At 45.2% G+C, this 22,453-nt stretch overlaps 1 protein-coding gene across 9 annotated transcripts in view; it reads left to right on the top strand.

Annotated features, from left to right (window-relative positions):
• The first annotated feature begins 3,705 nt into the window (after positions 1-3,705).
• The window catches only part of SZRD1 (SUZ RNA binding domain containing 1), a 30,336-nt gene continuing 11,588 nt past the window's right edge, over positions 3,706-22,453 (top strand). For 2 of the 9 annotated variants that reach the window (XM_074306138.1, XM_074306137.1), the window contains exons 1-2: positions 7,228-7,292; positions 9,579-9,785. In XM_074306138.1, coding sequence (XP_074162239.1) covers positions 7,242-7,292; positions 9,579-9,785 — 258 coding nt within the window. In that variant the 5' untranslated portion in view covers positions 7,228-7,241. Of the gene's footprint in view, positions 4,224-4,708; positions 4,827-7,218; positions 7,293-9,578; positions 9,786-22,453 lie in introns of those variants that run through there. The other 7 variants (XM_074306145.1, XM_074306144.1, XM_074306143.1 and 4 more) reach the window with 6 other exon arrangements.

Raw genomic sequence — 22,453 nt, 5'->3', positions numbered from 1 at the left:
CACCGACAAAGAACAGGGGTTAGAGTTGCAAGATAAATGAGAAAGGAAAAGGGACAACTGGTTATGATTAGATAAAGGAAATTCAGAGTTCATGAACATTTGTGAGTGATAGTAAAATAAAGGGTATGACTATTTCTAAGTATAGCTGAAGTGGGATAAAAGAGTATAGGTTGAGGAACTGGGAGGTAGGGTGTTTGAAGATATATCAATAGATAGGACTGAGGTCTTTTAAGTTTGTGAGGACATAAAAACTATGAGCCAGAGATTAAACTAATTGAGGAAGGAAGGAGCATATTCTGTAGATAACAAATACCAGAATTTTAATTGAATGTTAAATTTGGGATTAATGAACATCAAAAGAGGAAGAGAAATACTGAATAATGGAAATAGATGGAAAGGCTGGAAGTGGTAATAAGTCTAGAGAATTTCAGTTCCTCCTCCACAAGTGATTTCGGGGCATGATTGAAAGTGCCACTAATGTTGGAAAGAATGGGCAGGGAAACTGAGTCATTAGGAAAAAGTCAAATACAAGAAGCTAGAAGGAGTGAAAAAAGAAATAAATGTACTAAGTTGAAAGTGAGTTTTTTATGTTTTGCTTGTTTTGTTTTTTGTTTTTTTTTCTCCATATAGTACACATTCTAGAGAGCACAGTGGAAAGGGTGGATAGTGTTAGAGTAAGAGGCTAGGAAGGAATGAGTTAAGAGGAAAGGGGAGTAAGAAGGAGGCAATAGGGGATGAGAAATAGGGTTTAAATGATGACAGCTGATGGATTCAGAATCACTGATTCTCTTTCAACAGAAGTTGATATATGAGTGCTTACACACCTCTTTCAGGAGACTTCAATATTTTGTAGTTTTATGCAAGAAACCAGAGTTTCTGAAGGACTTCATCACCCATAAAGAATCTTTTGGTATTATAGTTATCGGTGTCTTCTCTATTTATTAAGCAAAAACCAAATTTTATTTTATTGTGAGAGTTATCTAGCTCTAACAGATAGAATATTGAATTTAGAATAGTACTTGAAACTTACCTCTGTTGCTTACTGACCATGTGATCATGAAGTCAAGTAACTTAAGTTTTCTCATTTGTAAAAAGGAAAACAAAATAAAAATTGTCACAGCTCACTCAGAAACTCTGGCATGATGCTGAGCAAAACAAGTAGAATCAGGAATACATTGTATATAATAACAGCAAGACTGAGTGATGATCAATTATGAAAAACGTGGTTCTTCTCAGTGGTTCAGTGATCCAAAGCAACTCCAATAGACTTTGGACAGAAAATGCCATCTGCATCCAGAAAAAGAACTATGGAGACTGAATGTTAACACATTTTATTTTTATTCTGTTTTTTTTTTTTTCCCTCCCCCTGAGACTGGGGTTAAGTGACTTGCCCAGGGTCACACAGCTAGGAAGTGTTAAGTGTCTGAGATCACATTTGAACTCGAGTCCTCCTGAATTCAGGGCTGGTGCTCTATCCACTGCGCCATCTAGCTGCCCCCTATTCTGTTTTTTAAATCTTTCTCATGGGCATTCAACTTCTGACACAAAATAATGGGCTACCTGATCTCAGTCAAATCATTCTCCGAGACTATTTATAAAAGCTGTAACTAAAAAAGTGTAGTCCATATTCTACCACTTGCATCTCTGTGCTGAATAATGTCAGTCAACTCTTTATGGGTCTGAGTTAGTTATGTCCTGTAAGGTCTCAAAATCAGAGGCCTAAGGAGGCTGAATGTCTTTGGAGTCTCCTTTCTCCATTAAATGATGCAATACTTCAGGCAGAGTGTGCAGAATAATTTCTTTTCTTAACACCTTAAAAGAACCTCATTTCCTGGACTAAAACTAGTGAGCAAATTTCAACAGAGTAAAATTTACCAGAATAAATATCTGATTCCTACCGTCTCCTAGCTGTGTGACATTAAGCAAGTCATAATCTATCTGAAATATGGCTGCCACATCGGCAATCTATGCAATGACAGAGCATGATATCAGAGGCCTGAAGGTGAAACATTCCTTCTACTTCTTGGTAGAGAGGTTGGTGGGTAATAGGTGCAAAATGAGCCATCCATTTTCAGATATATTCACATATTGATTTGTTTTGCTTGATTATGAGAGGGTTCTTTTGTAAGCAGGCAAGTCCCTGGGAAGCATTAGTGATATAAAAAGAAAGAATAACATCAATAAAACATTTTAAAAGAACAGGGCATCCTGAATGCAAAATATTATATTACTAAGAGTCTTGCCAATTTTACTGTACTGTCACATCTGTCCTCTTCTCTTTGAAATTGTCATCTCCCAGTTGCAGCCCCTTTCTTGGCTAGACTAGTGTAATACTCCCAACTGATCTTCCTGTTTCCAGTCACTTCCCTCTTTATTTTTTTCCACAGATGCCAAATTAATATTCCCAAAATATGTCACTCTGAACAAGACACTCCCCTACTCAAAAACCTTCAGGGGCTCCCTGTTTCTTCCAGGATTTAATACAAACTTTCAGTATGACATTTAAAACCAATTTAGCTTTCACTTTTTTAGGCTCGCTTCTTATTGTTTCCCTTCATATATTGCATATCCCATACAAACTGGTCTGTTTCCTACTTCCTGAACTCAGCACATCTTCTTATCTTTACATAGGCTCTCTCATGCCAGGATCTTGCTCTCTCTACATTTCTACTTCTTGGAATTTCTAGCTTCCCAACTGTTCAGGTGAAGCAGGTTGTGATCCCTTTAAGAAACTGTAATTCCTTTTGATCTGCGATTCCCTTTCAGATTCTTCCTGTGCATACCCCCCCTAGACAAGTTATCTTTCCAGGATGCCAGAGCCTTTGATTCAATTAGAAATCCTGGTCAAAAAGCATCCCTTTGAAGTGTTGTTAATTCCAATAGGAGATCTGGGCTGATAAGAATCTAAGCTGGAGAACCTGGGCTGTCCCAGCCCCCACCAAGACACCCAATATAACAGCTTCCTTCATCGAAGGTTTTTTGCAGATGGATCTAGATCGCTCACTCAGCTGTCAGGACCTTTCTGTCCACTGAGAACTGCATTATCTCAGTGCAAAACTCCATTTTCCAATCGAGCTGCCACTATAGAAGTCAGTCTCTTGGTAAACTGATTTCTATCCAACAATAAACTTTCATTTTGCAACTAATAATTGGAAACGAGTTCATTTTTTTCACTCCTAAAACTTTTGGGCGATTTAAAGGGGATTCTTTTTTTTTTTTTTTTTTTTTTCTTTTTGAGGTTGGGGTGAAGTGACTTGCCCAGGGTCACACAGCTAGGAAGTGTTAAGTGTCTGAGGCCAGATTTGAACTGGGGTTCTCCTGAATTCAGGCTGGTGCTCTATCCCCTGCGCCACCTAGCTGCCCCCTAAAGGGGATTCTTAACAACTTTGTTATTGCCACTAACCTCTAGTCTGGACCACCTGGAATCGAGACCACTCAAACTGCATCACAGGTTCTACCTGAGATCCCTAATGGTTAAGTGCTCTCTCCTGAAATGAGTCTGAATTCATTTAACTATTTCTATATCACACTTTCCTCACTTCTATTGTTGAATATTAGCAATTAGGGATTTTCCTAAATAGGAAAATGTTGATTGTTGAAAATTGGGAATATTAGGAATTAGGATTGAAAATGGGATAAAGAACAAAGATTACCGGACATAGTAAATAAACTTGTAGAAAAGATCTCTCTGACCTCAAGGAGTTTATAATCTAATAGGGCAAAGCAATACACAAAAGGAAGCTGAAAGAGAGGGGAGAGGTACCCAAAACAGGAGGCATTTGTGCAGAAATCAGAATAGTCTCAGGTGAGAAACAAGGAGATGAATGATTGGACATCATGGCTTAGCCCTCCAATTCACAAGTTCCTTTCCCTCTTCCTGTCTGTAAAAGTCGAGGGTCCGACTAGATGATTTTTGTAAATGTCTCAGCAGAGTGACTGACATATAGCAGGCACTTAAATGCTTATTGCCTGACTTTCCAACTCAGAAGATCCTAGACTCAGGACTGAGAGTGACCTTAATTCATCTAGTCCAACTCTCATTTCACAGATTAGGAAATGCTGCACTAGAGACGGTAAGAGATTTGCTTCAGGAGTGAGGAAACAAATGGTAGAATTTAAATTCAAACTTGGATTCTGCCTCCAAATCCAGGGCTCTTTCTGCAAATGCTGACTCTTATGCAGTTCAAAGGATAAGCACCGGTTTTGTTGGTATGGTTTTCCAGGTAAGAAAACTCTCTTACCAATGCAGGGCAGCACTTTCTCTGAATGCCAAGAAATGAAGTTACTTGCTCAGGGTCATTCAGATATTTTGGGCTGGAGGCTAGGTTTGAACTAAGGGGTTCCTGTTTCCAAGGTCAGCTTCTGCTTGCTTCACTACTGCCTATAAACATACCCATGTCTAACCTAGTTTCTAAAAACTCCCTCACTAGATCCATCCATTTCTTAGCTATTATCCCATAATTCTCCTTCATTTTGTGACTAAAGCCTCCTTGAGGAGGCTGTCTACAATAGGTGTCTTCACCCTGTTTCCCATCATAATCATAACTAGCATTTATATAGAACTATGTGTTTTTATTTATTTTTATATTTTGATATATATATTTTACAATAGCTTTTCATTTTTGAAAATACATGCAGAGACGGTTTTCAACATTCACCCTAGCAAACCTTTGTGTTCCATATTTTGCTCTCTTCCTCTTTCTTACAGGTTAAATGAGCAATTCTTCTAATCATATTTCCACATTTGTCATGCTGCACGAGAAAAATCAGATTAAAAAAGGAGGAAAAAAAAGAGAAAACCAAGAAAGCAAATGACAACCAAAAAGGTGAAAGACTATGTTGTGATCCACATTCATTCCCCATAGCTGTCTGTCAGGGTGCAGATGGCACTTTCCATTACAAGTCTATTGGAATTGGCCTGAATCGCCTCATGGTTAAAGAGAGTCAAAGATTATGTGTAAGGCACAATGATAAAAGCACTTTGCAGATCTCTCATTCGATTCTTACAATTCCCATTTTACAGTTAAAGTGACTGAGGCAGAGATTGAATGATCTGTTCAAGATCACAGCTTCTCTATTCTTAACGCTACAATCCGACTTTCAACCCCATCATTCAACTGGAAAGTTACCAATTATCTCTTAGTTGCCAGATCCAATGTTTTCTCAGTCCTCATCCTTCTTCACTCTCTGTAGCCACCGCTGACCATCCTCTTCTCCTTTAATTTTTTCTCTTTTATTTTTCTGTGACAGTTTTTCTCTGGTTCTCTCCCTACCTGACTGTACCTTCTCTCTCTCCTTGACTACATCCTTTCCCAGTCCCACCTTTTAACTATGAGGATCCCCCACGGGTTCTCTTTTCTTCTCCCTCTAGATTACTTCACCTGGTGATCTCCTTACTTTTCATGGTTTCTGTATCACCTCCGCGCTGATCGTTCTCAGATCCACTTGTCCAGCCCTAACCTTTCTGCTGACCTCTAGCCTCTAAATCTCTCCAGTTGCCTGAGAGACATCTTGAATTGAATTTCCTATAGACTTTGTAAACTCGGCATCTCCAAAACTGAACTCATTGTCTTTTCCCTTAAACCAGCCCCAAGCTTCCCTAGTGACAGTATCACCATCCTCCCCGTGCCTCAGCCTCAAAATCTATGCTGAGTTGCTTACTAGAGTTTACCCCCTCCCCCATGTCCCATACGTCGCCCCGAGCTGTCAATTTCACTTTTGCGAAATAAGCCTCTTCCCTCACACACATTCTGGCTCAGACCCTTGTCACCTCGAGCTAGGACTATTGCAACAGTCTGCAGGTGGCTCTTCAAATTTCCTCTCCAATCAGTCTATCTTTCATTTAGCGTCCTAAGTAACTTTCTGAAATAAACTCCTTCCCTACCTCCAACCACAAACTCCCATCACCTTCAGGAACAAATAGTTTAACATTCTACACCCGACTCTCCTTCTGGCAGCCAGTAACAAACATTTATTAAGTGCCCACTATGTGCCAGCACTTTGGAGATAAAAAGAATGGCGTGGTGAGGTCCCAAGAGAGTAGGAAATAATGAGGTGACTGGAGGCTCTGGGAGGAACTCCCCACTGTCCATCTCCCACCTAGTCTGCTGGAGGAGGAGGTGGCGGAGCGCAGGGGGGGAGGTACCGAGAAGCGGGAGGTGGGGGGAGCGCACGGGCGGGAGGTATGGAGAAGCGGGAGGTGGGGGGAGCGCACGGGCGGGAGGTATGGAGAAGCGGGAGGTGGGGGGAGCGCACGGGCGGGAGTACAGAGAAGCAGAAGATGGGGGGGGGGAGCGCGCTGGCGGGAGTACAGAGAACGCGGGAGATGAGGTGGGGGGAGCGCAGAGGGGGAAGTATGGAGAAGCGGGAGGGGGGGCGGGGAGCGCAGTGCTGGAGGTACGCGTGAGTTTCCGAGTTAATTTCATTGAGCTGGAGGATGAGGTTTCGGAGGCCCCGATGACGCTCAGGAAGGGCAGCCAGGGGGAGATGATGAGGCAACTGCCCGGACCCTTTCCTTAAGTGGGGGCTCTGGGAGGGTTTCCCGACTCCAGCCCCCTCTCTAACCTGAAGGAAGGAGTGCTCCCAGGAGGAGGCCCGCGTGTGAGTTTCGGAGCCGGCGAGATCTCGTCCGTCCCCTTCACCTAGAACGATTTCCCTTCTCATTTCTCCCGACCCCTTTCTTGCCTCTCTTTGTTGAGTATTCCTGTTTATTCTAGGTTTGTTGGTACACAGATGTTTGCGTGTTAGATTGAAAGCTCCTTGAAGGCAGGGACCAGGCTTGACCTTTTTTGGAACACGGGGCTGAGTGCTTGGAAATACTTGTACACTGACCAAGAGCTTCAAACACCGACGAAAAGTTCTTAGAACTTCGCGACCCTCAGACAACATGGCGCCGCAAGAGTCACTTGCCCACACTCAAAATCCCTACATCTTGGACTTTGCTTTTGTCGCCCCGTAGTAAGGTCATTTGCCCTTAAGAAAGATGGCGTCTCAAAGGCTTGGCTGCCCTTTCTAAAAATGTCCGCCGGCTGCAACGCGTGCACGCTGTCCCGGGACTTCTTCCGGGAGCTGAATGAGCGGGGCCTCGGGGTGGGGGCGTGGCTGGGGGCGGAGACGGGGCCTCGGAGGCCCGAGATGCCGTGCGCGCCCGCGCCCGTGGCGGAGGCGCGCCGCCAGCGCGGGGGGGCGGGGGTGCAGGGCGCAGGGCGCAGGCGCGGGGGGGGGGGGAAGCGGCGAGTAAGATGGAAGATGAGGAGGTCGCTGAGAGCTGGGAGGAGGCGGCCGACAGTGGGGTAAGGAGGAGCCGCCGGCCCGGGACTGGGCCGGGCGGGACCTGGCGTGAGGGGAAGCCTCGGGGGACCGGGTCCGAGGGGATGGCCTTTTCTGGGGAAGGGTACCCCCCACGCCAGACCGGGGCAAGAGAAGAGGCCCGGGGCCCCTGAGCGCTTTGAAGGCCTCTTAAAGGGGCCGCGCTCTTTTCCCTCTTGGCCTCTCTCGGGGCGTCCCCGGGCGTGCGGGGCCCTGCCGGCCCCCGGGGGGCTGCCCCGCCTGCCGGGATTCTCCCCTTTCCTTCCCCGGAGCCCGGACTGCCCCCGAGGCTCCCGCCCCACCCCGCGAGGCACCATTTTAAACTTGGTGGGGCCTGCCCTGCCCCGCCGTGGGGCAACGTGGGCGGCCGGGCACGCTCCGGGACCCAGGCGTGGAGGCGCCGGGCGCGGGAGTGGAAACGCGGTCTCCTCTAGAGCGCCGCCTCCAGAGTGGAGGGCTGCAGGTCGGGGGCGGGGGCCGGGACTTTGGGGGTGAGCCCCGTCCGCGACGCCTCCCTTGCAGGCATCGCCGCGTGCTCGTGGCCCCGAAGCTCGGGGCTCCTCTGCCCGCCGGGCCGGGCCGCTTAGAGGCGGCGGCGGGGTCGGGGCGTGGACGGGAAGTGCCCGCGCTCGGGAGGCCTCCCGGGGCTGGGGGGAGGGGGTCCGGAAGCCCGGTGGGGGAAGGGCCGCCGAGTTTGGGGGTGGGCCGCTCCAAGAGTGTGAGTGCGCGGGGGATTCCGAGCCGCAATTACGGTAGCGAGTTTGTGTCGAGCGTCCCAAGCGTGCTGGGGATGCCCGGCGCCCTTGAACATGAAAAGCCCCCCTTTCCCCCCTTGGCCGGGGCGGGGGAGTTGGGCCGGCGCTCGGTTGGGTAAGAGGAAGGGGTGCTCCCTTGGCGGGGCCGCTTGTAAGGGGCCGGCACTGATTGTGCTCCTGCGCCTGCACACAGTAGGCGCTTGATAAGGGCTGACGGCTTGTGTTTCTCTGATTGGAAAAAGTGTATCTTTACAGGCCCTGGAGAGCTGGGTGGGGACGAGCTAGGCAGGAATCCCTGGCCTGGCGTGGCCTGGAGGTGGAAACGTGGCTTCCCCCGCCCGCCTTCCGCCGCGGGTCTCCCTTTCTCCCCGGGCCGGGAAGGGCACTCACAGCTTCGCTCTTTTGTGTGGGGGGATTCCGCCGCTCCGCCTCCGGCCGGCCCCCCACGAGCGCCTCCGGAATGCGCTGGGATTGTAGATTTGGCTAAAGTGTTGGCTTCCTGTGTCCTCGCCGCCGGCGCTTGTGGGAATCGCCGCGTTCCACGGATGTTCCCCCTCCCCCCTTTAAAATTTACTACCAATTTTTGCGAATGAATGAAAATCCCACTTAGACCTCATTGATTACATCACTTCCTAGAAAAACCATACCTGGAATTGGAATGACTCATAGAATCAGTAGACCATTAAAGTTGGAGGCGACCTTTGAAATCCAATGTAACCTTTCTCTGTTTACTGGTGGGAAAACTAGAGCCCAGAGCCAGTTCGTTTTGTTTTTTCACCCAGGACTAGAACCAGAGTCTAGGTCTTAGATTTCCCTAATAGAATGTAAGATCCTTGAGAACAGGAACTTTAAACTAGTCTGTCTCGCTGCTCACGCCCAACACGTGGTTAATGAGTTCTTGCTGTCAGATTTCAACTCCATACTCTTATACTATAGGGAATTCTGTTCTGCAGGATTTAAATAATTGAAACTTTTGTACTTCAAAACTGAATTCTCATTCCTTCATTCTATCAAAGAGAAAACCCCCTCAGTGGGATCCACTTGCCTGAGATTGTGCAGCCATTTATTGGCTGGCTGGGAAGGTGAACCAAATGTGAAATATTTGTTATGCGCCTACTGTGTACGGTCCCTTCTGATAGGGATGCCCAGAAAGGTCAAAGTTATTCCCTGCTTTCTGGAAGCTCACAATTCTCCCAGTTCAATACCCCACTCTGCTGGGAAGAGCTGTTAAATTGCCTCATTATAGCGACTGCAGACTTGAAGGGAACCTTAGAGCTGACTGCATCCAACCTCGCCCTCCCCCATGTGTTGGATGATGAAATGGACCAGGAGAGAGATCTTACTCACTTAAGATCACATAATAAAGGACCTGAATTCAAATTCATGTTTGACTCCAATCTGGTGCTCTTTGCTCTGTTATAATTAGACCTTCAATCCGTTTGTTTTTTTCAGTTGTGACCCCATTTGAGGTTTTCTTGGCAAAATACTGGAGTGATTTGCCATTTCCTTTTCTAGCTCATTTTACAGATGAGGAAACCGAGGCAAACAGGCAGTGACCCACCCAGGGCCACACAGGGTGTCAGAGGTTGGATTTGGATGCAGGAAGATGGGTCTTCTGAGTGCAAGCCAAACACGCTCTCCAGTTTGGCACCTACCAGCCTCCACGGTGAGACCTTCAGATTAACGCTTAGCCTCATACATCTGAAGAGAACAAGACAGAAGGTGCTGTCTCATTTACCTTGTCCCACGATGTGCAGAAACTGCCATCCTTCCTGTACAATGATGTTGGAATTGAGGCATCCGTAGAGCATCCAGTTGGTTGTCTTCCTCATATTTGCACCTCCCCAAACATATTTTATTACCTCCCATATTAAGGTTTCTCATGTTTCCCTGTGATGAAAGATGGCGCAGATTTAGAGGGTCTTAGACCCTCTTAGATACAGAACTCAGAGGAGAACTCTGAAGGAAGATTTAGTCTTAACTCATTTGCATAAGGAAATGGTTTGCAGAGAGATGGTGACTGGTCCAAAGTCACACAGCCAGTGGCAGAAGCTCTAACCCAGGCTTTTCGGCCTTGGAGCCTGGCTGGCCTCTGACACGGTGTATGATATTGCCAGAGTCATTTTCTTTGCTTTAATCTTTCTTTGCCCTGTGCGCTGACTGGCATGGTAGGAACTCGATTCTTGAATTGGGTTGTATCTCACCCTTGTTTGGGAGTTTGTGGGGGTGGGGCCTGGCCAGGTAGGAGCTTGCCCTAGAGATTTTACCTGGATAGGGGAATTGAGACGGGGCAATTGGCCCCATCACCTCATTGGGAATGCTCTCTTGTTTTGGCCTTATACCATCCTGGAGTTGGCTAATTATTCTTCTGTCTGTTTTGATTGTATCCCAGCAGTTTTGTGCAGTAGAATGGGTAGCAGGTAGTAATAACAACAATAATTAAAATTTGTATAGGTCGTTGAACTTTACAGTAATTTACATATTTTCTTTTGAGCCTTATAGCAAAACTCTGTGGCCTGTGCTGCCTCTAGATTGTGAGCTCCCAGAACTTGTCTTTTACCTCTTTTTGAATCCCTTATACTTGGTCATTATAGTTTACTAATAAATGTTTACTAATTATTTTACTGATAAGAAAACTGAGGCTTATTGACTTGCTTGTTGTCCTGTAGTTGGTACTTGTCAGAAATGAAATTCTTACCCATATTTTCCTGATCTAAAACTTAACCATCACTCTATTGCTTATGGAGATTCCAATAATCCTAAATCTTATTTTAGCTTTTTCATATATCTTCTGAATGCTAACAGAGCACTGGAACTGCAACCTGGAAGATTTGAATTCAAATCTGCCCTCAAGACACTTCCTCGCTGTGTGACTTTGAGTTTGTCACAGCTCTGTATGCCTCAGTTTCCTCATCTGTAAAATGAGAATAATAACAGACTAAATGAGATAATAATTGTAAAGCATTTTGAAAAACTCAAAATGTTTTATAAATGTTACCTATTACTACTACTTGATTAGAAGCAGTCTGGGAAGGGACTGTGGTATCTTGGAACCTGAGGTTTAAATCCCATCTCAGACTGACTAGTTCATTACTCTGAGTCTGTGCATATGCAGTAATGAGTCTGGTGAATAACCCATTTGCTTTTTCTAGGATTGAAGGATTGTAATCATAGGTTCATAGATTTAGACTTGGAATGAATGAGATTTTTTTAAAAAGTCCATTCCCCCTTCATTTTATAGGCAAATTAGTAGGTCCCCAATTAATCCAAGTCCTCTGCCTGCAAATCCTCTGCTGTTAGCTCTAACCATGCTATTCTTGTAAATGTACACCATTCATTGGTTCTGGGGAATTAGAAGATGTAGGGAGGTTTTTGATGTAGGGTAAAGGAACATCATTTTCACATTTGAAACCCAGGCCACTTTATCCCAGCCACCAGAGAAATGTCTAGGAAGCAAGCTGCCCAAGGGAGCCACTGCTGCCTCTACAGGAGTAACTCCTGGAAATTATAAACAAAATTGTAAACTAGAAAAGCAGACCTCATCTGAAGCTCTAATTCTTGACTTTTCCCTTCAGAAAAGTTGAGGAGAGGAATTTGGTTTTATTTTTCTACAGGGAATTGGACAAATTCCCTTTTCCTCTTTTTGGTTACCCTAAAGTAGAACATTAACCTGAAATTTCCAACTTGGAAATTTTGGCATGTCCATCTGTTTTCTGGGCCTTTGTAATTCTCCTTCGTAGTCTGTGGCTCACCTTTCTGTTGCCTTTCAAAGTTTACAAAGCAGTTTCTAACAATGGCCCAGGGAGATCAGTCCCAGTATGAGTAGTATTTCCATTACATTAATTGGAAACTAAAATTATATTTGGAAACTGGAAGATTAGCTTTGAGACGTTCTTTCTGTTGATGGAATGGTTTTCACGTGGGCCTTAGCTAATTTTATCCCTTATAAAATTTTCCTAAAACTTTTCCCCCAAGATACCTTATCCTTAATCGAAGGGATGTTTAAAGAAAATAGCAATAGCCCCTTATTACCAAGAAAAGACTTTATCCCCAAAGGGGGGAAAGATTTTGTCATACGGTTAATAGGAGCAGGCTAAATCCATGTGGGTTTTTAGTAAAGGAAAGGGTGTTATCAATTAGGTAGAAGACAATGGGAAGGGAAGTGGGCAGATTATACCATTGATTGGTGGGCTATCCCTAAAAAAGACTTAGGGTTCTAATAGGCCTTAATGGCGGTTTATAGTGGAAATCCTTTTTAAAATGAAATTCGTTGGGGATAGGGCAGGAAATGTTAGCAAAGGGGCAGAAAACAGGAGATTGAGCTGTTCTAAACTCTAAATTACTTTTGTTGGCTTCAATAAATCTGTGGTACAAACAAACAACATTTGACAGTTGGAAGTAATCTTTGTGATGGGGAAAACAAGTCAAATCAATGTTGATCTTGTTTTTGAAGCTGGTTTACAGTTGTAGGAGATCCAGGTTGCAGTTCTCATTGGGTCACTTGGCCAAGCCAAGCTAGCCAGCTCTGGCCCAAGAAATCATGGGGAAGTCTGGAGAGCCTTGCTTGAGTAGGCGGGTAAAAGATGGGCCCTTGGGCTTGGGGAGGAGGTGGCCACTCCCCCAGACCCTCTGGCTCATGCCTTTCATTAGTGCTGTAGAGGTCACAGAGCTTTAGGGCAAATCAAATTATTTCCATTTCAGAGATGTAAAAACTAAGGCTTGTCCAGGAGGTAGCACTTCTCCAGAACCATAGGAATAATGAGCTCCAGCAGTGGAAAGCCGATTTCCTGACTTCCTTCCAATTGCAGAGATTTCTTTGCCATGTCTGTCTTGCCCTGCCTGTTTTCCAGTGCACATGGTAGCCATGATGGAAAGAGCCCTTTCCCAAGCCCTCTTCATGAGCTGGCAGTAAGAGTGAGGACCCACACTTTGTTTTCTCTTTTCCCTTCCAGAGAGAAGAGACTAGAATCATTGTTTCAGGGCACTAAACATTTGTGGTAGTGGCGATCCCAGGTTTTAGAATTAGAAAAGGGCCTTGTGAGCTCTTTCCTAACCCCAGAAGAGCTCCTGGAGGGAGTGCTGAGCCAGTCGGGGAGGAGCCGGTTACAGCCAGCCCTGTGTGAAGGAAAGACAGGGGCCCATTGTCCAGGAGAGTGGGCACACAAGGGATACCTGTGCAGAGCTGCTCCCGGCCTCTGGGCTTCCTTTCCTGGAGACCCAGCTCGGCCACTGCCGGTGCCTTTTGCCAGCTTTCCAAACGCTCAATTTTCTGTCTAGTGCTGGCAGACCTTGTTCTGTGGGGGGTGCCTCCTAAGGGAGGGCTATAACTGCCTTCCTATGGCTCCTGGTTCTGAGCACGTGGCAAATGCTCGGCGACTGTGACTTAGAAGGAAGCAGAATCTTACCTGTGGCTGATCCCATAGCACTCCCACCTAATGTGGCCCCGGGAAGCCCCAGTTCCAGCTGTATCACTGGGCAAGGCAGACACTCTCTGGAGCTTTGTCTCTATCTGTAGAATAGGTCTAATACCATGTGGTGTATTGTATGTAACAGTTTGTACATTGAGAGATGCTATGGATAAATTAGAGCACAAACTCTTGACTTGGGATAGGACTAGGTAGTTGCCTCCAGATCTGTCAAGGGCTGGCTGTAGTTGCGAGGGGCCTCTAGAATTCTGTCACCTGGGTGCCCAGTGCCATGCCCCCTTTACCTGCTCAAGTTGCATGTGCAGTGACTCGTTTACTCCTTCAGTGCATTCTATAAATTGCCTAATTACTTCATCACTGGTCTTGGTTCTCTGTCCGGAGGGGTGTGTGGGTGTGTGTGTGTGTGTGTGTACACACGTTTGTACATTCTCCAGCTCTCCCCAGAGAAGAATGATCAGTTTTTCTTTGGCTCTCTTCTCTGCCCCCCCCCCCCCAACCTGACTGCGGGGCCTCTGCCCACATAGGTGCCCTGGGAAGTGCTTGGGGGGGATGACGCTCCATTCTCAGACACAGTTCTTCTGGCTTTGAGGGTTTCTTCACCCCAAACCCCTGGTCCCATTGGGGAGCTCTCAGCTGCAATCTGGTCTGGCCTGCTGCTTTGGAACTCCTTCAGAAAGGTCATTCCCTCCTCCCAGGTGTGTTCACTCCTTGAGGCCCCAGGCTGCTCCAGCCCTCCTTTGTGACCTGGCCCAGGAGTTTCCTGCCCTTTGCCCTGCTTTCCTGACCAGGATTCTACCAGGGACAACTCCTGACTTTCTTATCTCCAGGGAGGAACAGTCCTCCTGGGGTCAGATCACCTTAATCTGCTCCAGCCCCTGTGGCTTCAAGATCCACATTAGATCTATTGCTTATCTATGGGTCTTATGGGTATCTATGGGTATTATTATTATTTATTATTGGGAGGATGCAGTATGCTTGTCTCCTTCCTGCTCTGGCAGCTTTGCCCTGTATCCTCCTTACCTGGGATCTCTGGGTGCCTCTGCCATGTGGCTCCCTCTCTCCATTCCCAGAGCTGCTGCCACCTTTGGGCCCTTACTCTGACTATGGGAAGGGGCTCCTGACCCCTCTTCTCCAGGCCAGCCTTCAAGTTGTCATCTTCCAAATAGATCACTATAATGACGTCATTATTCTGCTTAAGAAACCTTCAGGGGCTTCCCGGTGCCAAATTAAATATAAAACGATTGTGGCACTCAAGGCTCTCCTTGGTCTGGCTGAAACTTGGTTCCGACTCACATGGAGCCTTCTCTGTCCCCTCTGCTGGACTGGACTGTGACACCATCAACATGTCTTAAGACCTAACTCCGACATCATTTCCCTTGGGAAACTTTCTAACCTGAGATTTTGTACCACTTGGGGGAAGGGTTCTCCCCTCCTTGCCTGGACCCTTCTTTTGGACTCTGTTTCCTTCATAATTATTTGCTGCCCATAAATATTTTGAAAGCAGGGCCTCTGCCATGCCCAGCTCTCTCCAGTGCCAGGCATGGGATTATCTATACTGTAGACATTTGATAGGTGTTTATTGGAATGAATTGGATTAAAATGGGAGGAATGGGACTTGTTAATGTGGAATAGCACAGAGCTCTTTTCACCAGAAATTTTAGTCTGTGGCAATAAAGCAGGCTCCAGTTCCCGGCTCTTTTTTTCCTCCTTGTATTGTAAGCTGCTGCTCCCCAGATTGAGGGAGCCATTTCCTGAGTTCTCAAGGCCCAGCAGCACACAGAGGAAATAGCAGGCATTCCCTTGTAAGAAGAGTGATAAATACAGCTAAATGCCTTTCTCAGGGGCCTTAGTTTTCAGAAAGGACCTTCTAAAAGACAAAGTGACAATCTGTTTTGGGGGAAGGACGATGTGGTGGGATGGCTTCTCTTCCCAGGCCTTCAAAGAGCCTTTTTCTGCTTTGTGGCTTGGCTTCCCACTGGTTCCAAAGTATCTGTGATAGCCATCTGCCTCCTTTTCTCTTTCTATAATCTCTAAGGAGGTATTACTGAGTGGCCACTGACTTGGTGGTCTTGGCCACCAACCTTTAGCTAAGGTACTTGACCAACTCTTTGGAGACTTCTGCCTCCTGTTGGCAAAGCTGGATTTGCCTTAGTTAAATGCCTTAGAATCCAAAGGTGTAAAGTGTTCTTTTGGCTGCCTGCTTATTTAAAAGCATAAAACCGTAACTTGGAGGATAACTTGCTAAGTTTTCCTGTAAGCAAAATAACTTGGACTCACAGCTGATGGATTAACACTGTGCAGTTATGCCAGTGAAATGATGGCTTTCTTTCCTTTTAATAGGGGCTTAATCAGTCTCCTTTCCTATTGTGTACCTATACAGGTGCAATACTGGGACATTACTTTTTTGGGTAGAAAAAGGACTTTTAAAATATTCTTCAGAGGAGAGCAAAACTACATTCTCTTAACCACCCCATCTGGGATTCTTAGAAATGGAGAGCTTTGTATTTAATCTATTTAATTGAATTGAAAACCTATGAACTGCAGCCACTTTAGGGCTGCCATGGAATCAGGAAGACTATGAATTTAAACTTCACTTGAATGGATCCAGCCTTCAGTTTGTGTAGTTCTTCCAAGATGCTTCACTTAAAAGATCCAGCTGCCTGTTGTTTTTCCTCTCCCACTATTGCCACTCTTTGGCAATAGTAAAGAACCAGAAATGACTCCACACATTTCCTGCCTGGTCTCTCTGGGAGGAACACAGTGTCTTTGACTTGTATATAGGCAGCTTCTGTGCGTTTTGGTAATTAATGTGGAGTACCACCTGGTTGAGGGATTGTTCCCTTGCAATCTCCCACTATCTGGTTTTACAGATCTGGAGCCAACTCCAAGAGATCTGGTCTCAAGAACTTTCTTGTTTGGAAATAGGGTCTACCATATTGAAATGGGCCTCTCTTAATGTGCTTTATGTTATAGCAGGTGTGCAGGCTGCCCTCTCTGTCATCTAGCATCTATCTATATAGAGAGAAGAGGACTAGGGCCATCCACTTACTCAGAAAATCTGTTTTTCCACTTGTAAATGAGGGGAGAAGAAATTTGAATTAGGTATTCTTTAAGGTATTGTAAGATTATGATTTATAAAAAGTGTCTCTGGCAGAGAATTTACTTTTCCTGCAATGGAAGGCAAAAAGATAAAACTTCCCGTCATCTACCAAACCAGATTCCTACAGAGTTACTATAGCATATAAAGAATAGCAGTAGAGATACCTAGAAGTTTGCCCAAGACAAAGTCCAAGAAGAGGATCCTTGGTAAAAGTCTACATATGAAGGGCACCAACTATAGATGGCAAACAAGGCAGGCTAAACCAAGGAGGCAAGTTTGACTTGGCCATGACCCAAGGAATCCCATGACAGTAGGGATCTTTGGAGAACTGGAGGTGGGGATGGGGATGGGGGTGGCGGTGGGAGTAAACATTGGGACAGAGGAGAGGGAAGCTCAATTAATTGTTTGATAGGTTTTCTAGATCTGGGGGGAAAAGTCCGTCCAGGATCTGGTGGCCTAAGATTCTGCAGAGAAAGATCAGGAGAGATGGGAACTCCAAGTGGAATTTTGAAAACATAAAGAGGAACTAAAGAACAAAAGTTAGAATTGCCTAAGAAACCACTGTGGATGTATAGGAAACTCATTAGCCAGCTGGGACTTTGAAAAAGAGATGTGCAAAAATAGAAGGGTTTTCAGTAGTCCCTACGTTCACGCTGGTGAGGGAAAGCCGGAGCCAGGGATAAGACCTCTTCTCTGAATGAATTGGGTGTGATTATCCACAGGAGATCTTTCGGTTCTCTTCTCCGCCAAAGAGAACAACCCATGACCATATAGGAAAAATAAAAGTGGCTCATAGAGGGAATTAATGCTTGGTAGGAATTAAGAAGAGAGCATCCAAGCTATCCTACATCGGTGAAGGAAGAACTGGCCTTGGGGAGAATCTAGAGGCACAGCAGGGTCTTGAAAGATCAGCAACTCTAGACCAATGACATTGATGTTCAAGGCACAGTTTAGAGAATATCCGGGGAAGGCAACTGAGAGAAGGATCTTGGATGTCTTCATCATGAATCTGTCCTGTAAGGCTGACCTTCTTGCCTCCTTCAGGAAGGTTGTGGGTACTTTATGATGGAGAGTATCTACTGTGGTTTGATAGAAGCTTGAGAAGCCATCTCCAGGGAATTGTGCTCCACTCTCTGCTGTTTACCTTTTAAATTAAGGACCTTAAAAACAAACAAACAAACAAATAAATAAATAAAGGGCATGATTTGCAGATGATACAAAGCTGGGAAGGAGATCCAGAGAAGGCTTTAAAATAGAAACTATTTAGCCAAAATTACAAAGATGACCTTTGACATGCATGTAAATTTTTTGTTCTGGTTTACAAAAATGTAAATAAAGTGCTACAGAGCATTTTTGTCTGAAAATAAGCGGGAATTTCCTAATAAGAAGTGGTGTTCAGGTGAAGGAAGGTAATAGTCCCCAGAGACCATGTTTCCTCCACTCTGGTCAGACCCATTCCTCAGTGTCTTTTGCAATTCTCAGGAACTTGCTTGAACAAGGATATTGGATTTACTGGAGAGCTTCCAGAAAGGGAAAGCCAAGATGGCTCCCTGAGGGTCTAAACTTGTCTGAAGATCAGGGGAAGAAACTATGGCTGTTTTAACTTGGAGAAGAAAGAAGGGGCCTTGAGAACTGTCTTAAAGTCTTTTTTGCCCTAAAGAAAACTGACTAGGTCTGATGAGACAAACTTAGGCTTGACAGAAGGAAAGATTTCCTAAATCTGAGAGCTCTCTAGGAGTGGGCTCAGCCACCTCTGGAGATGGCAGCCTGCTCTTATCACCAATGATGGAAGAGGGTCTAGATAGGGGTAGAGACTGGACTAAATAGCCCCTGAGTTGTGATGTTATGATCATTTGTGAAGGACATTATCGGAGACATTGTAGAAATGGCCAGGAGCACTGCTACAAGATGTTCCCTACACTTGGCTAGTAGAAGCTCCATCATTGGTCCCTCTCCAAGAGAGCAGTTCATTTCTAGACTTGAAATTGGGCATCCCTTTTTATTTGGGGTGCTACAACTGAGGATCTAAATGAGAGGTATATAAAGCTTTGCTCTCAATCTGTGCTTTGGCTCTTGGGAAAAGTTCTGTCACTCTGACCAGCAAGGCAAAGGCACAGCTGTGTTTATTTTTGAATTGTGGATTATGGCCCATATAGTTTCTCTTTTTGAGTAGGGATTGGGGGGACTCCAGCAGCAGCTCTGGTAAAGAACTGAAGGAAAAGGACTGATTGAGGGGTGGTTTTCTCAGCTTAGCAAGTTCTTTCCCTTTAGAATCTCAGGGGCTGTATTATTTGTTCCTTACAATGCATGCACCAGTCTAGGTCAGGTTGGATGGCTCTGCTTGGCCCTGCCTAATACTAGAGCAGCAATGAATTCACTGGGAGTTTGCTCCTTACATGCTAAACACTGGTCATGCTTTGTTTTCTCTACAGCAACCAGTATGGGAGGCCTGTTAGTACCAATGAATAAAAGTGGAACTGCTGATAACATGATTTCAAGTAGATTTTCAAGCTCAAATTTCTAGAAGGAACATGACCAATATGAGGTGAACAAAAATTGTTCTCTGACTTCAGGATAGGTTTAGGAAATAACTGGTGTTTCTTATCTGGAACCCCTTTTTCTTATTGTCCAAGCCCACTCTTAACTTACTTTGGCAGCATTGAAGCAGAGGAAGAGAAATCCTGGAAGAGAGACATCTGAATGAACTAGATGCATGAAGGACCAACTTGGCAGGAACTTCGGAACTAACCTCAACCTGCAGTGATACCCTTGATTTGGGGGGGGGTGCCCCCCTTGGTGTTTCCCTAGGTACCAGCAAGCCTGAGAGGATGAGGAGTCTGGACATCCTCCTCAGCAGGTGTCTAGGGAGAATGGGACCAGGCCGTTTCTGTGGTTACTTCCAGCCCTATAATCCCATAGGAACAGGCTGAGAGGCAGTGGTGGTGGGACTGTTAATGGCAGATCTATGAAACTGGAGGGGAAGCAGGAGAAGCAATTGGACCTCGAGAGGAGAACCAGCTGACTGAGAAGGACTGGACTGGAAGTGAAGTAAAGGGATCTGCCACCTTGGTCCTTGGGCTGCTGAATAGTGTTGTCTTGTGAACTGGAACATCCCAGGCACTTGGAGACGGCTTTAGAACCCAATAAGCTTCTAAACCCCTTCCCTGGGGAGTGACCCTGAGCCGATTCACTTAATTCCATGGGCCTCTGGTTCCCCATCTGTTAAGGAGGAGGGCAGACTGGCTGCTCTTTAAGGACCTCTCATTTTTAATAGAATGACCCTGGAAGTGGATTGTTATAGAATGGGCTGAGGTGGTCAGACAATTGTTTGCTTCTCCCACACTGGTTGCTGATGGTGGCTGCCATTCTCAGGGGCAGGCCTGGTAATAAGAGTATAAGGAAGGGGACTTTGCTCCCAAGAGCATCCCCAGCCTCCCCAGACTCGGGCAAGGCTCAGCTTTGCAGGCTGGGGAGTTGAGCTCTGGGGCTCTGAGCCAAGCTTGCTAATAATAACATAATGAATGAGGCCCAGGAAGTCAACACAACGGGTCTTAAAGCTGAGCAGCTTGAGGCCTTGGAGCACAGCTCTACTGTTTGGAGATCAGGTCTCTTCAGGATGCATGTTGGGACATGAAGGAAGCTGCTAATTGATTTTTTTTTTTGAAAGGGCAAGAAACCCTCTTTAAAAATCTGATAATGAATTAGCCCGAGTCTTGCCTTGCCTTTTGTTTCTGGCCAGGAAGCATTCTGCTCTGTTATTTAGTAATGAATTTTAGGAGCTCCTAGGAGAGCAATCATACGCCCTATTTACTGAGCCAGATTCTCTTCTAGATTTGTGGGGTAAGAGAAAGTAAGGATTTGGCGTAAAGTTAGTGCTTTCTCTAAGTAATGCTTCCAGGCATAGAAATGCACCATCTCCATTTGGCAAAAAGAGTTCCAGAATAAAAACTCAGTAGCTGAGATTTGGAGTGTGGTCCAGGAGATTTTTTTTCTTTCTTCCTGAAAGAGGTGCTAACTGTACTCTGCCCTGCACAGATGTGAGGGAAGTTGGAGTTGTACACTTTACTGAATTGTGGGATTTTCTTTTCTGGATTTACCAAAAGTTGTAAACATAGATGTGAGATCAGCAAATTGAAGATCTGTTTCTTTGCTATTTCTAGTAGTTGGATTCTGTACTGAGGAAAAGGTTAAAGAGGCTGATGAAGAATTTAATATGGTGGACTCTTACAATTTGGAAAAAAGTCAGAAAGTATCACCCTCTGAAATAACTTCCTAGGATCAACTCATGGAGGAGATTAATCATTTGTGGAAATATTCACCCAAGGTGGACTGCTTATTGTGTGGCTGATGAGCCTGGGGCATTTTCTAAAAATCATTGGTATACATCCTAAAATCTTATTCTACAGACATCACTTTATTGTAAAAGAAGCTACATCTGTCCTATCCATTACCAAGACATATTAGGGTAATAGAAGCTTTCTGAAAACTTGGAGTCGTCAACAGGCCAAAGCCATGATCAGAGTGCATTGGTTGAAGAAGCCAGAAATATTTTGTCTAGAGAAATGATGGCAGACATAGAAGTATTTGATAATAGGTGAGCAGATAAAGAATGGTCTTATACTGCTTTGTACTAATAGGCAGCTTTTTATCTCAATATAAGAAAGACTGAAAAAAATTAGAGCTGCTCCAAACTAGACAAAGCTGTTTCAGGACACAAAGAACTTCTGATCAAGAAAAATTTTCAAGCAGAATCTGAGAGATCATTTTTCCAAGTAGATTGTTAACTATTTTTCCTACTGGTATAACTTGGTCTCTCAGGTCCTTAATCCTTAAAGTCCTTAAGTTTGTAAAATGAGAGTGGTTCATCATCAGCACTATCCTAGAGAAGAGAAGCACTTTCTAGCAGAAATGAATCCATTAATTCATTGATCTGAAAGGTCACTTTGAGATAGAGCAGTCATAGGTCATCAGGCCACCTTAGTTCAGGTGAATTATCCCATAAAGCTATTGTTCTAGACTGAGTCATTGCTTATCAAGCTGCCCTCTAATTCACAAATATGCTTTGACTGGTTCAACTCATTGATTGTTTATTTGGATGACAGCTTCCATGGCTTGTGGGCTTCTGTATGAAATGAAGTTGTGAGTCAAGACCCCAAATGGTGACTGTTCCTAGTTCTGGGACTACAGGCAAATAGCTTCCCTGAGGCTCCGCTTCCTGAAAAAGGGAGGGGTTAGGCTATATGGCCTCGATATGTTCCCTTCAAGCTCAGTGATGCAATAATTTCTGCAGGCTTCCCTGATGGAAAAGTGAGGTGCTCTGGAAGTACAGGTTTGGAAGGCAAGGCTGGGCCAGGCCTTTGAAGATCTGGGATTTTGAGTGAATCGGAAGCTCAGAAGTCAGCATTAGGCCCTGGCAGCGCAGGGAGTTGGTCTATTCTCGGGATGTATTAGTTTAGGCAGAATGTCCACAAGCATCCTGCACCCTGTCAGGCATGGTCTGCTCACTCCTGCCTGAGTGTCAAATGTTAGGTAGGCCATTAACAGATGGGAGTGGATCCAGAGGAGAAAGAAAGAGGACTAGATATGCACCATGCAAGAAAGAAAAGAAAGCTTAATGAGGATGGGCTGTGCTGCTGTTTTTCATAAACTCGACTGTCAATCATACAGAGAAGGGACTGAACCAGCTCCATTTGGACCTCTGGGGCAGCACTGGAAACAATGAGGGGTTGGAGAGGTGTTACAGAAGCATAGTGCAATTCTCTGAGGAATAATTTCTTAACTAGTAAAAGCTGTGTAATATTTATTTTAATTTTTTATTTTATAATAACTATTTTTCCAATTACATGCAAAAAAGATAGTTTTCA

This window comes from Sminthopsis crassicaudata, chromosome 3 (assembly GCF_048593235.1).
Source record: "Sminthopsis crassicaudata isolate SCR6 chromosome 3, ASM4859323v1, whole genome shotgun sequence".
NCBI classification, from domain to species: Eukaryota; Metazoa; Chordata; class Mammalia; order Dasyuromorphia; family Dasyuridae; genus Sminthopsis; species Sminthopsis crassicaudata.
Note: the sequence above shows the minus strand (reverse complement) of the source record. Positions and strands in the feature narration are given on the sequence as shown.